This window comes from Eptesicus fuscus, chromosome 12 (genome assembly GCF_027574615.1).
Source record: "Eptesicus fuscus isolate TK198812 chromosome 12, DD_ASM_mEF_20220401, whole genome shotgun sequence".
Taxonomy (NCBI): Eukaryota; Metazoa; Chordata; class Mammalia; order Chiroptera; family Vespertilionidae; genus Eptesicus; species Eptesicus fuscus.
The window spans coordinates 44,702,820-44,716,141 of NC_072484.1; the positions used below are offsets into that span (position 1 = coordinate 44,702,820).

At 39.8% G+C, this 13,322-nt stretch overlaps 1 protein-coding gene across 1 annotated transcript; it reads left to right on the forward strand.

Annotated features, from left to right (window-relative positions):
* The first annotated feature begins 284 nt into the window (after positions 1-284).
* SERPINB11 (serpin family B member 11) lies at positions 285-11,751 on the forward strand. Its single transcript, XM_008160646.3, has 8 exons — positions 285-336; positions 2,625-2,809; positions 3,911-3,970; positions 5,047-5,175; positions 6,509-6,626; positions 8,311-8,453; positions 9,119-9,274; positions 10,876-11,751. The coding sequence occupies exons 2-8, from the start codon at positions 2,642-2,644 to the stop codon at positions 11,278-11,280; spliced, it is 1,179 nt and encodes a 392-aa protein (XP_008158868.3). The 5' UTR covers positions 285-336; positions 2,625-2,641; the 3' UTR covers positions 11,281-11,751.
* Positions 11,752-13,322: the final 1,571 nt, after the last annotated feature.

The window sequence follows — 13,322 nt, forward strand, 5'->3', positions numbered from 1 at the left end:
ATGTTACTCTTCTTAGACAGCTGGCTTATTTTCTTGAATAGAGGTTAGCTTGCCAATGTTTCCCCTTTAGCAGAGCAGTGAATGTTCAAGAACTGGGTGCTTCTCCAGAAAACACTGGCCATCCTGAGAATCTCAGAGCTCAAAGCAGCTCTGATGACATTTAAGGAGCCTTCCTCTGAGGGCTGAACTTACCTCCCAGCAAGTGTAGAGCTGAATCACTAAGGACACAAATGGAAAGGGAGGGGCAAAAAGTGAAGGCTTTATATTTCCTCTTCAGGGACGCAGCTCCAATCTCACCTACCAAACTGTCCACTTCACCACCAGAAAGCAACAAAGGTAAAGAGCTCCAGCTGTGCTTGTTGTCAAAGGGGAACAGATCAGAGTAGCAAAATATGGCATTTGGACAGGGTTGTAGTGAACCAAATGAGGGGCAGCTTATTCTTTAATCAAGTGTGGCTTTTGCTGACACCTTATCATACCTGTATATCCTAGTGTTAATTTGATTAAAATTTCTTCCTTCCATAGATGTTTAGTGAGTGGCTAGCCAGGGCTGGTCTAGATAGTGAAATAAAGCATAAAAAAAAACAAAGTCTTTGTTTTAATGGAGGTTGTACTCTAGAGGGAGGGGGTTTCCGACAATAAATACATGTATAATATATAACATACACTATAATATATGCATGTATATATAGTTTATTTATATTTTGTAAATATATATGTAATATATAAGGCAAATAAGTAAGTACACTATGCATATATAATATATAGGGCAAATAAGTAAAAAAAATATATATATATGTATATATATATATATATACATACTATGGTAATGGACTGAAAGATAACTGGAGAAATGTGGCCAGTGAAAGCCTTATTGATCGTGTTATCTAAGCAGAGAGAGAAATGAACTGCTGGAGTGAGCCTTTTGGGTAATTTTTGGAAGAGCATCTTAGCAGAGGAATAGAACATGCAAAAGCCTTGAGGTGGAATCTGCTTGGCATGCTGAAGGAATGCAGGGTGGTGATATGACTAGAACAGAGAGAGCTGGTGGGGAAGCTGGTAGCAGATGAGACTGAGAGTTGTAGGGGCCAGGTCATGAAGGAGTCTGGCTTCTGCTCTGAGAGAAAGGGAAGCCACTAGGGTTTTTGACCAAAGGCCACAAGCAGTTCTGCCGTTAGTACATAACCAACTGGTATTTAAAAACATCACTCTATCTTCTATAGAAAATATAATGGAGGAGGGTCAGGATTAAAGTAGGAAAATGAATTGGGAGATTACTTCAATAATCCACGAGGGGGATGATGAAAGCTTTGACAAGGGTGGTAGCTGGAGAGTGTGAAAAATGGGTCGATGGTGAGTATTTCTGAAGACAGAGAAAATGGGATTTTTTGATAGATGGAATGTTATGTGAATGAGAAAGTGTTTAAGGATGATCTCACAGTTTTTAGTCTGAGCAAATGAAGAAATGGAACTGCCATTTACAAAGATCAAGATGGCTGCTAGGGGTGTAGGCTGCAGAGAGGTTCAGGAAGTCACGAGTTTGCTGTTGGACATGTTAAATTTGAGATTCATATTAGACACTCAAGTAGAGATGCTGAGTAGGTAGTTAGATACATGAATCTGGAATTCAGGGGCAATATCAGTTTGGTAGCTGAAAGCATATCAGTGACAATTAAAGCTTGAAATTGGGTGAGATCACCTGTCTGAGTATAAATGGAGGAAAGGACTAAGATTTGAGATTCTGCAAATGAGACCAAGAAGGAGTGGACCAGTGAGGCAGGTGGTGAACCAAGGAAAAACAATGACCTAGAGGTTAAAGGAAGAAAGTGTTTAATGGCAATGGAGGTTTTTGGAGAATGATACCTTCCCAAGGGAAAGAACTGTGCTCAATAAGTTTTGTATCTATAACCTCTTATAGTTAGGGTTGCTCAATAAGTGTTTATGGAACTGAAGGAAACAAACTCTTCCTTCCTTACAAACCATTGTCCTTAGATAACACATATTCCAGAATTATATTTTCCTCTCAGATTTTCTTCTTCCAGTCCTCCATTTTCATTGACATCATGGCTGCGGCTCAGGGCTGAGGGCTTTGGGCACCTTCTCATGGCATGACCTATTTGCTAGTATTGCATTACTTTCATGGAGGAAATGAGCAGAGAAGGTTGCCTGAGTTTGTCTTATTGATTCTCACCTTGTTTGTTCATGAATGATCACGATGCAAGTGTTCTCTCCTTGTGACAGTGGACAGTCTAGTGGGAAAGTACCTCATTTAGCTGAGTCTATGTAGCTCAAGAATTTTTCTGTACAAATTCCAAGGTGGGGAGTGTTGTTAAACATGAAATTTCAGAGCACAAAGATCTAATTCCTTCTGCTCTTTTGCTCCAGAACAATCACAGATCACTTTTAGATGTGCACAAAAGATAGCTTTGAAGTATTGGTTGAAAAGAATAGTAAATCTTCTATTCATTAGAATCTAAAACTACTGTGAATTCCCCTCTCTAGCATTTTCTACTTTCTGAAGCAGTGTGCTCAGGCTCTTGAATTCATGAAATGTAATAACTAAACTCCATGTATTATCTATATCTCCAAGTAATATTCTGAGCTGTTTTCCCTTCTGTTCTCAGGTAGTGCTGGTCCGAAAATGGATTCTCTCAGCACAGCAAATGTTGAATTTTGCCTTGATGTTTTCAAAGAGCTGAACAATAACCATGCGGAAGATAATATCTTCTTTTCCCCACTGAGTTTGCTTTATGCTCTAAGTATGATACTCCTTGGTGCCAGAGGGAACAGTGCAGAACAGATGGAAAAGGTATGGAATGCACCAAAGATGTCCCCAGAATCTGGAAGTTTTACCTGTGCCCCCTATGGGTCAGCCAAATTGCTTACATCTTTACACCAAGAAAACTGCCATCTTGTCAAAGAACACAATTGGGCAAATCATATTTCTTAAAAGTGGATAATGGCTTAAATAATGTAATACATTATAATGACAATAATGCAATACATGTATACACAGTCTCTTCCTCACCATCAATGGTTTCACACATACATTTCCACCATTACTTTTAGAGTTGTTCCTTTCAATGATTTAAAAATAACAGAAAGCACATATACAATACTATTCTTGCCCTCTAGAAGTTTAATTTATAATACAATTTAATGTCACTTTAAGAATTATTGAGTTTTTAAAAAAAATTCATTAATGTATTTGAATGTCATAACAACCCTGTGTGGCAAGTAGCTATTGCTATCCCTATTTCATTGTTGGGGAAACTGAGGCTAAGAGAGAAAGGGTGACTTTTCAGGTTACCTAGGCTGAGGGTGACTTTTCAGGTTACACAGGCTGATATACAGTGATTTTTCATTATATATATAGTTTATTGATGTGAAAAGCCTAGAAGAATGTCATTTAACAACTTCTAGGGTACTTGCACATTTCAATATTATTTGCCTTTTATTTCTTTATTCCATATTTTGATGTACTTTCATGATTTATTTTTGCATTTAAAATAGGTATTGTGCTGGAAAACCATGTGATATTTTATGTGGCCCTGGATGGGCTCTGTCATAGTGAATAGTGTGAGAAAGGAAGGATATGGGAGAAGAGTCTAGTGAATAACAACTCAATCCCTGGGCACTCACAGACAATGGTCCCAGGCATGTCACTTAATCTCTCTTTGGCTCAATTTCTCTAACAAAAAATGGGGATAATAGTATCTACTCATAAAGTTGCTGTAAGAGTTAAGTAAGATATGTAAAGGCTTAGCTCAGGACTTGGAATATAACACCTTTAAATGTTAGCTATTGCATTGGCCTTTATCTGAAATGGAAAAACAGGTACTTGTAACTGTTAACCTTTATAGACTATATGCTGCTTTTGATGCCAATTGATTCTTCTTTCATCTTCTAGGTGCTTCACTTTAATCATATTGCAGAATCATTAAAGCCAGAGTTTAAGGACTCAGCTAAGGTATGACTGCTGAGCTGTCAAGCGCTCTTTGTGAGAGCACCAAGAGATAATGGTGCAGGGGTTGAGTAGCAGAGCCCCTTCTTGTTCCTTAAGGAGGCTTTCAATGTCCTCCTTGGTATCCTCCTTCAATCTTCCTGATAATTGCTACAGCCTACAGAGTTAACATAATGATAATGACGACAATAGTAAAGTCCCCAGATTTTATCCTATGACTTACTGTCATCCTTTCTCAAACTTTTCTGTTCTTTTACAAACTGTGTGCCATGTTGAGCCTGCCATGTGCAGTGTTACATTTTTTCAGACTAGTGAGGGGACTGAGAAAAGACACGGAGGCTTTGTCACATAATTATACACCAGGAAAACAGGGCTCGATGCTGCCCAGCCCACCTGTTCTTAGTTCCTTCTGGTAAGAGGATTTCTTTAGAAATGAAATTTATACAGAACTCCCACATGACAATAGTTGTGTGTTGATTGTGACCAACAGAAAGCATATAAATGTGTATAGATTCACAGAATACTTGTCTCACAGAACCTAATTTATTGTTAGGGAATCTTTGCTTTAGGGAATATAGGCATAACCCCTCTACTGTCCATGAATTCCGATGCATCAAAGCTGCATGCTTAACCAGATTCCTCCTGTGAGGGACAGATAGGCGTGGAAGGTCAGTTCAGGGAGGAGCTGAAGAATTCTAATAAGTGGTCACAGAAATGGAGACATTGAAAGGAATGTGAGAGAAAAGAGAAATGATTCTATAGGTACAAAGGCAGAAAAAAAACACACAGAAAACTTGGGTTATTGCCCTAAATATCCAATTAGGATCTCTTTATTTATGATAATTTGAGTTTTGAATTAAAACATTGGGGCTGGAAGTGCATGTGCTTTTGCAATAGCTTACAGTTCTGCACACACTCTGTAACCAGGGTCACAGAGAGCTGAGGTTATTGTGCCAGAGGAAATTAGAGAAGAAAATTGCTTTCAACTTTCTTTGTTGTTTCATGTTATTTATAACTCTTCTATAAATCAAGCAATTTAATCTAGCAACTTAATACTGCATTCTTTGTTTACTGTGCTTTAGTGCAGCCAAACTGGAAGGATTCACTCAGAGTTTGGAGCCCTATTCTCTCAAATCAACCAGCCAGACTCTAACTATACCCTGAGCATCGCTAACAGACTCTACGGGACACAGACGATGGCTTTCTATCAGGTAAGTCCATTTGGAATGGTGGTCAACAGCTTTCTTGGCATCCTCTGAATTTCACACCATAAGATAAATCACAAATGAAAAGCGTCACATTTATCTTTAAGAGATTAAATTTGAACCCGTTAGAGTTTCAATGAAATGGTTTCACCAACCCCCCATTTAAGGCTATGAAATATCACATTAAAAAACATTACTTCTGCAATATCACCAAAGTTGTCCAAGAACCAATGTTAAGGATGAAGCACAAAACAAAGCAGGTAAGAATTATCCCTTATGGACCAGAAAAAAAACAAAAATCTATTTGTCATCTCTTCTTCAAAGGTCCTAAAAGGCAGAGTATCAAGAATTAGTGGAAAGTACACTGCACTGGTAGCCAAGAGATCTGAGTTCCGTTCTCCTTTAGACATATGACTTTGAGCAAGTCACTTCTACATTTAAAATGAGAGGATTAGACCAAGCTTTCTTTTTCTTTTGCTACAAAATTCTAACACTATTTATGCCATTTCCCAATAGCATTGGAATATGGAGTTTTATTGAGTATTTACTATGTGTCAATCACTCTACTACATCCATTATAGACATTATCTTATATAATCCTTACATAGTCCTAAGATGTAGGTACAAAATTGCCATTAATACCACAATTGTGAAGCAAATAATGAAAAGTCAAGTTGAGAAAGGTCACAGAGATAATTAAGTGGCAAAGCCGGAATTTGATCCCTGTCCAAATCCATATTCCTGTTTTTCATTGCTACGTCATCCTGCTGTGATTGAGGTGATCTGCTGGCTTTAGTGTCTTAGCTTTTGTTTGACCAGTGTGATTTTATATAAAGTTGAAAAAAATGTCAATGTCTACATCAGAGAATATTATTATTAATGTTACTTGTGGTGGCTTATGCGGAGGTTGAAATATACGATGTGGAGACCTAACCTTTCGTTAGACCTCAAACAAGGAAACCATTTAATCACTCCGGTTCTCAATTTTCCTATGTGAACATTAGAGCAGTAACTCCCATTTGTTTGTGTCCTTTGAAGAGGAAATTGGAGGGATAGAGTGAAAAGATAGGCGCTCTACTGCAATTTGTCATTTTGCTTTGAACATTTTAAAGCTAAGAATGCCCACGAGATGACAGAAGTAGCAATAAAAAATTCTTGAACATTTCTTTGGGAAAGTTGTTTGATTTGATTAAATGTCTTTGTATGGATTCTGCTTCCTTTCCGACATGTATGCACAAACTGCTTTTGTCTGTTATGATTTTAGAATACATTGAACTGGAGGTATTTGTTTTCCTTACATTATTTTTGTGTTCTTATGCAGTTATCCTTTCTTTTACAGCAATATTTAAGTTGTTCTGAGAAACTGTATCAAGCCAGGCTTCAAACTGTTGATTTTCAAAAGTCTACGGAAAAAACCAGGCAAACTATTAATGCTTGGGTTGAAAGCAAAACTAATGGTAAGGATAAGTCACATGTATGTGTCCAAACTTTATTTGTGCTGGTAAACTCCCTGAGTCAGTGTTAACGAGGAAGCAGGGTGAGGTCCAGAAACAGACACAACAAACTAACAGTGGAGGAAGTGGGGGAATATTTTGGAAAATCTCTTATATCCATTGTCCTCAATGAAGTAGCCAAGCAACTCTGAGAATGAAAAGAACACTGTTTCTACATTAGAGAGGTATTGTCATACATTCTGCCAGTAAGTTTAATTAAATTTAAATATACCTTTCCCAATTTTGTATATGTATTGTTAAACATTTCTTTTTTAAAAGTGGAACATTAAATGTTCATATTAAAGATGTGTTCATTTCTTTTAAAAAAAATCTAGGTAAGGAAAAAATTTAAAGAAAAAAGAGAAACTAGAAGGAATCCTTATTCATCCATCACTCAGCTGCAATACTTATTACTTAAGCCAATATTATTTAGTATAGCCATGCCCTTTTCCCACCACCTCTTTCAGATTATTTGGGAATCAATCCCAATGTCCTTTTATTCTCTGTTTCAGTTTGTGCCTGTCAAAAATATAGGTTTTTTAAAAATATGAACACTATACCATTATTACACCTAGAAAATTAAAAAATCATTTAATATTAACAAATATTTAATGAGTTTTTATATTCCCCCAGTTGCCTCTCTTTTTGTTTGAATCAGAATCCAAATAATGTTTGCACATTGCAATTGGTTAATATGTTCCTTAGAGCTTGAGTTTTTAAATAAACTTTTTGATTGAAATATATATATATATTTAGAAAAGTATGTACATGATGTGTTTGCTGCTCAGGGAATTATCACAATGATGAATACTCTGGTGTACCACCACCCAGGTCAGGAAAACAAAATATTAGTTACTGGGAAGGGCACTCCAGGGTCACCCTCATGTCTTCTCCCAGAAACTAAACCACCCCATTCCCAGACCTTAAGAGTTCTCTGACTTTTATTGCTAACATATTTGTATCTATTATATCATTTGACAGCAGTGACCTCAAAAGTATCTTGTCAATTGATGGATGTTATTCAAATTCAGTAATAGGTGACCAGATTAAAATATGCATCAATTCAGGTCTTTATACTATTAGAAAATGCATGGAAAATTCTACACACTTTTTTGACATGTTAATTTACTTAGAACAGTAGAGGATAATATGTTTTATCTCACATGCCAGCTCTGATCCACTGCTAGTGGCTTGCTGGGAACTCTGTGGTGAGAAAGAGTGTGAGACTTAAACTAAGGTTACCTGAAAAAGCCCACAATGGAGTCACTAGGATGTTAAGGATCGTAGAAATTTTTGTTTGTTTAGTTTAGTGTTCTAGCCTCAGTTTATTGCTCTAGTGCCTAGAACAGTGCCTGACACATAGAAGTCTCTTAAAATATTATTAGCATAAATGAAGAGATTGATTAGTGTTATCTGCCATGGGTGTACATTAGGGATCCACATGCTGGGTATTTATTTAGAATATTGCTTTTATTTAACAATTCATTTATATATTTATCAATTTAAAAATATATATTCATATATATATATATATATATATATATATATATATATATACATATTACTTAATGTTAGCTATTGTGACTATTTAACTATTATCAGTAAGTTTAAATCCAAATCTATTATCTATTCTTTTTCTTATTACAAGGAAAAATTACAAACCTCTTTGGAAAGGGCACAATCGACCCTTCTTCTGTGATGGTCCTGGTGAATGCCATATATTTCAAAGGACAATGGCAAAATAAATTTCAGGAAAGAGAGACGATTAAAACCCCTTTTCAGCTAAGTGAGGTACGTGTTTCATTTTCAGATCGATGATACATTTTGGAGACTGCAATAATTTTTATGGACAGGTTAGGAAGTTTTAGTGGAAATACTCGTCTAGATCTCTATAGGTACCTTTAACTGTGTAGTCTATGAATTTCATTTTCATTTTTCCCTATGAAGTGACAATAACCTTTCTCAGAGGCACCTGAGTGGAGGCTTCAGATATTGAGGTGTCCCGGAAGAGGAGAAAGCCTGTTCTCTCCTGGCTGTTCTCCTACCTGAGTGTTCTTTCCATATATGCTGTGGCTATTTGCTCTAGCGGCACAACACAACTATTATTTTTCTCCTAAAAATATTCAATTGAATTAAAAAGGAAATGATCCCCTGATATCATTTTCCTATATAGCTCATTTTATTGGGAAACCCTGGCTTTTTTTGGGAAACATCTATGTTATTGTTTTTATTACTATATTCATTATTTGAACAATTTGGCTCTCACCAGGACTTATATTGGAATACAAAATCATAACCTTTTCAAAGGAAAACAATAAGTGTGTGTTTTGTAGTTGATATTTCACCCGCGTGTTTAGAGTGTTAGTGTAGATATTTGTCATGCAAGAAAATCAGTGCACATGCATGTGCGCGCACATGTTTAACTATTGTCTAATTACAATCTTTCAAAAACATAGGGTAAGAGCGTAATTGTGGAAATGATGTATCAAGCGGGAAGGTTTAAATTGGCCATCATAAAGGAGCCGCAGATGCAAGTGCTTGAGCTGCCCTACGTGCAGGACAAACTAAGCATGATCATCCTGCTTCCCATGGGCACGGTGACTCTAGAACAGGTATGTTACAGGAATGCTGACAGCAGTAAAAGCCCGCGTGCACAGGAACCACACACACACACACACACACACACACACACACACACACACCCTCCCCCCACACTGTGTGTATCCCACAGTATCAGTGCAGCCAGCACTAATTCCATCAAGAGCTGGTTTAGCAGCATTGCCCCAAGGACTGTGAGAGGAAAGGGGGGATTCCTGGCCCCTGCCTTCAGGATAATGTATTTAGGGAAAACAACCTGGTGTTATATTTAAAAAGGCATCTGGTAGCAAAAGGGCCATGCTGTACACACACACACACACACACACACACACACACACACACACACACACACATATTGATCATTTGACACTGGGGAAACACCTTCGGAATGAAATTATAATGCAGGTTGGGCTCCCAGTCCGTGGACATCTAATGAAGTCATCTTCCTCTCAGGAGCAGTACTGCTGATCCAAAAGTCGCATGCTTTTGTGGGCCAACCACCATGTTTAGCATCTTGCTTTTGAGGGGAAATGAGAGCCACAGCCACTGAGAAGAGGTCAGGGTGGTGGTGCAAGTTTGAGTCTGACCCCCTCTCCCTGGCTGCTGTCAGAGCTGCCTGGCACAGAGCAGGCAAGACACTGCTATGGAGTGACCACAGCTCCTCCCAGCCTTTCTGGGGCCATCCAGTGCTCTGCCAGCATGACTGTTGCCTAGGAGAACAGTTGAGCTTCTGGGCCCTTGCAGTAGCTCATGTACACACATGGGTGCTGTTCTAACCAGAGCAAAGAGCACCTGCAAAGGCCTTAAAAGCATGAGGCAGCAAGATGACTTTGTGTCATGAAGTTGTGGTAACTTGGATCAGGGCACAAAAAGACAAAAGGAAAAGATAGAAAGCGAAACCACTGATCTGATATTGTCAGGATGGTGAGGTGACCCAAAAGTCTTCAACTCTTGTAGCAGAAGAATGATGGGGTTTGACATACTACTTTGGAGCTGTGGGGAGGGCTGTAGAGAGTTTCAAATGTCCAAGGACAGAAGTGTGGAGTTTACAAAAACGTCTGGAACAGGGTGGAGAATAAGTCAGAGTTGTGAGGCTGCTTTGGGAAATCTGAACAGGGATGTGGGAGTTTACTTGCTAAGTGTAGGCACCCAGAGGTCAACTTCAAGAGTGGGGACAGGAGGAGATTAAAGTGGAGTGGAACAAGAGGTCCCCATGTCACAGAAGCCAAATGACAAACGAGTTCATAATGGAGATTGCTATTAAATGTTTCAGATATGAGAACCAAGAAGAAGTACTTGAGTCCTTTCAGGAAATGAGAACACAATTGCAGAGGCATTAGAGAGAGTTTAGGTAAAGCCTACACACTGAGGGAATGAATTAATGCACATTGGATAAGTTTAATTATGAAATATCGATGAGAAGTAGACAATAGAAAATGGAAGATGTGGATGAATGCAGGATTCTTTTCTTTTTCAGATAAAACTTGAGCACAGTTTAAAGGTAGAAAAGAAGTCAGTGGAATTGAGTAATTCACTCTGAGAATTATAAAACAGACAGCAATTAATGCAGAGGTGTGTGCTTGGCTCCTGTGGGTCCATCTGTGTTTTCTCTTAGATAGAGAAGAGGCTGAACGTGAAGACATTTCACAAGTGGACCAGCTCCTCCAACATGATGGAAAGGGATGTCGAAGTCCATTTGCCCCGATTCAAACTGGAGATCAAGTATGAGCTGAATTCCCTGCTAAAATCCCTCGGGATGACAGATGTCTTCCACCAGAGTAAAGCTGATCTGTCTGGAATGTCACCAGCCAAGGGCCTGTATGTATCAAAGGTCATCCACAAGTCATATGTGGATGTCAACGAAGAGGGCACGGAGGCAGCAGCAGCCACTGGGGACAACTTCGTCATTAAACGACTCCCCATCCGAGTTCAGTTCATGGCGAACCATCCTTTCCTGTTCTTCATAAGGCACACTGGCACCAACACCATTCTCTTCTGTGGCAAGCTTGCCTCTCCCTAAGCAAATGGGGTTGAGCAAGGCTCAGAGTCACAGAGGAGGTGCAGGGATAAACCCATGACTCAGAGCAGTTCCCACCTATCACACCTTTGTGCCTCAGTTTGCTTGTCTGAAAAATGGGTCTAGGACTCTCCCAACTTATTCCATGAGTTACTGAACCCTAAGATTATGATAACCATGGAAGAATGTATATTTACAGAAAATGGCTTTCTGGCTCTCTTCTCTTTGGGGCCTCATTTTAGTACTGTCTGGTGACATAATCAAGTCATTGAGGGAAATTTTAAACAATTACATTTTCTTGACTTGTGTATATCAGTGAGTTCTTGAATAAGTGACCACTCCACCTCTAGAAAACCAATCAAAGCGTTCCCACTTTGGTTGGATTTTAAAATATTGTCATTTTCCTTGCATTTGTAAATGTAACATCCTGAATTTTAGTTCAAACTTCTGTATTGACTATAATAAATACATGAAATGCCTTATGTTCTTTGAAGCCATTTTAGTGGAATTTTTGGCCAAATTTTTGTCAGACCCTAAATTGAATAATAGACTCTCTTTTGATCTCTTTCCACTGGTGGCATGTGTTTCCTCTTTGTGCCAATAGAGAAAGCAGAGCTCAGTGAGGCATTCAGCTCAGCATAGCCAGACCTCTAAAGACACATATACCTCCAGCCAAACACCAGATTTGCTACCCCAGAGTGATGACTTTAAAAGATTCTGGTCCTTTCATTGTTCATTTCCTAAGTTCCAGCACCATGTTAAGCCAAATATATATATCTCCTATCTAATAAAAGAGTAATATGCAAATTGACCATCCCTCCAACACACAAGATGGCCACCCCATGTGGTTAAAGATGGCTGCCCCCATGTGGACACAAGATGACCACCACAAGAATGGCCGGCAGGGAAGGGCAGTTGTGAGCGATCAAGCCAGCAGGGGAGGGTAGTTGGGAGGGACCAGGCCTGAAAGGGAGGGCAGTTGGGGGTGATCAAGCCTGGAAGGAGGGCAGTTAGGAGTGACCAGGCCTGCAGAGGAGGGCAGTTGGGGGGACCAGGCCTGCAGGAGAGGGCAGCTGGCGGGACCAGGCCTGCAGGGGAGGGCAGTTGGGGGTGACCAGGCCTATAGGGGAGGACAGTTAGGGGCAACCAGGCCTGCAAGGGAGTGTAGTTGGGGGCGATGAGGCCAGCAGGGGAAGGCAGTTAGGGGCAACCAGGCTGGCAAGGGAGGGCAGTTAGGGGTGACCAGGCTGGCAGGGGAGGGCAGTTAGGGGTGATCAGGCTGGCACAGGAGAGCAGTTAGGGCCAATTGGGTCAGCAGGCGAGCAGTTAGGCATCGATCAGGCTGGCAGGGGAATGGTTAGGGGGTGATCAAGCTGGCAGGCAGAAGCAGTTAGGGGTAATTAGGTAGGCAGGCAGGCAAGCAGTTGGGAGCCAGTAGTCATAGATTGTGAAGGGATGTCCGACTGCCCGTTTAGGCCCGATCCCAGTTAGGGATCGGGCCTAAACGGGCAGTTGGACATCCCTCAAAGGGTCCCAAATTATAGAGGGTGCAGACTGGGCTGAGGGACACAACACTCCCCCCATGCACGAATTTCATGCACCGGGCCTCTAGTGTGTGTGTGTGTGTGTGTATATATATATATATATATATATATATATATATATATTGAGTGGACAGATTATTATGCTCTCTGAATGCATAATAATATATTAGAGGCCCAGTGCATGAATTCATGCATGGGTGGGGTCTGGCCAGCCGGCCTGCCTGCTGGTTGAACTCCTGGTCAAGGGTACAATTTGCATATTAGCCATTTATTATATAGGTTATACCCTGAGTGGCCAGATTATTATGTATTCAGAGATCATAATAATCTGGCCACTTAGTATATATATGGCCTCAGTCTTTGTCTTCATAAGCTAATATGAAGAGAAAACAGAGAAGGCAGACTATAGAATAATAATGACAATGGGTGATGGCTGCTGTGAGAAGACTGTTCTCAGTAAGAACAAGCCACGAGGATGGAATGATGTGGTGGGAGGGGGGA

Excerpts from the sequence above, each read along its gene's own strand:
- SERPINB11 (XM_008160646.3), top strand. The coding sequence starts at position 2,642 with ATGGATTCTCTCAGCACAGCAAATGTTGAATTTTGCCTTGATGTTTTC. Across the intron at positions 3,971-5,046 it reads AGTTTAAGGACTCAGCTAAG|TGCAGCCAAACTGGAAGGAT; the intron begins GTATGACTGCTG and ends ACTGTGCTTTAG. Across the intron at positions 5,176-6,508 it reads AGACGATGGCTTTCTATCAG|CAATATTTAAGTTGTTCTGA; the intron begins GTAAGTCCATTT and ends TTTCTTTTACAG.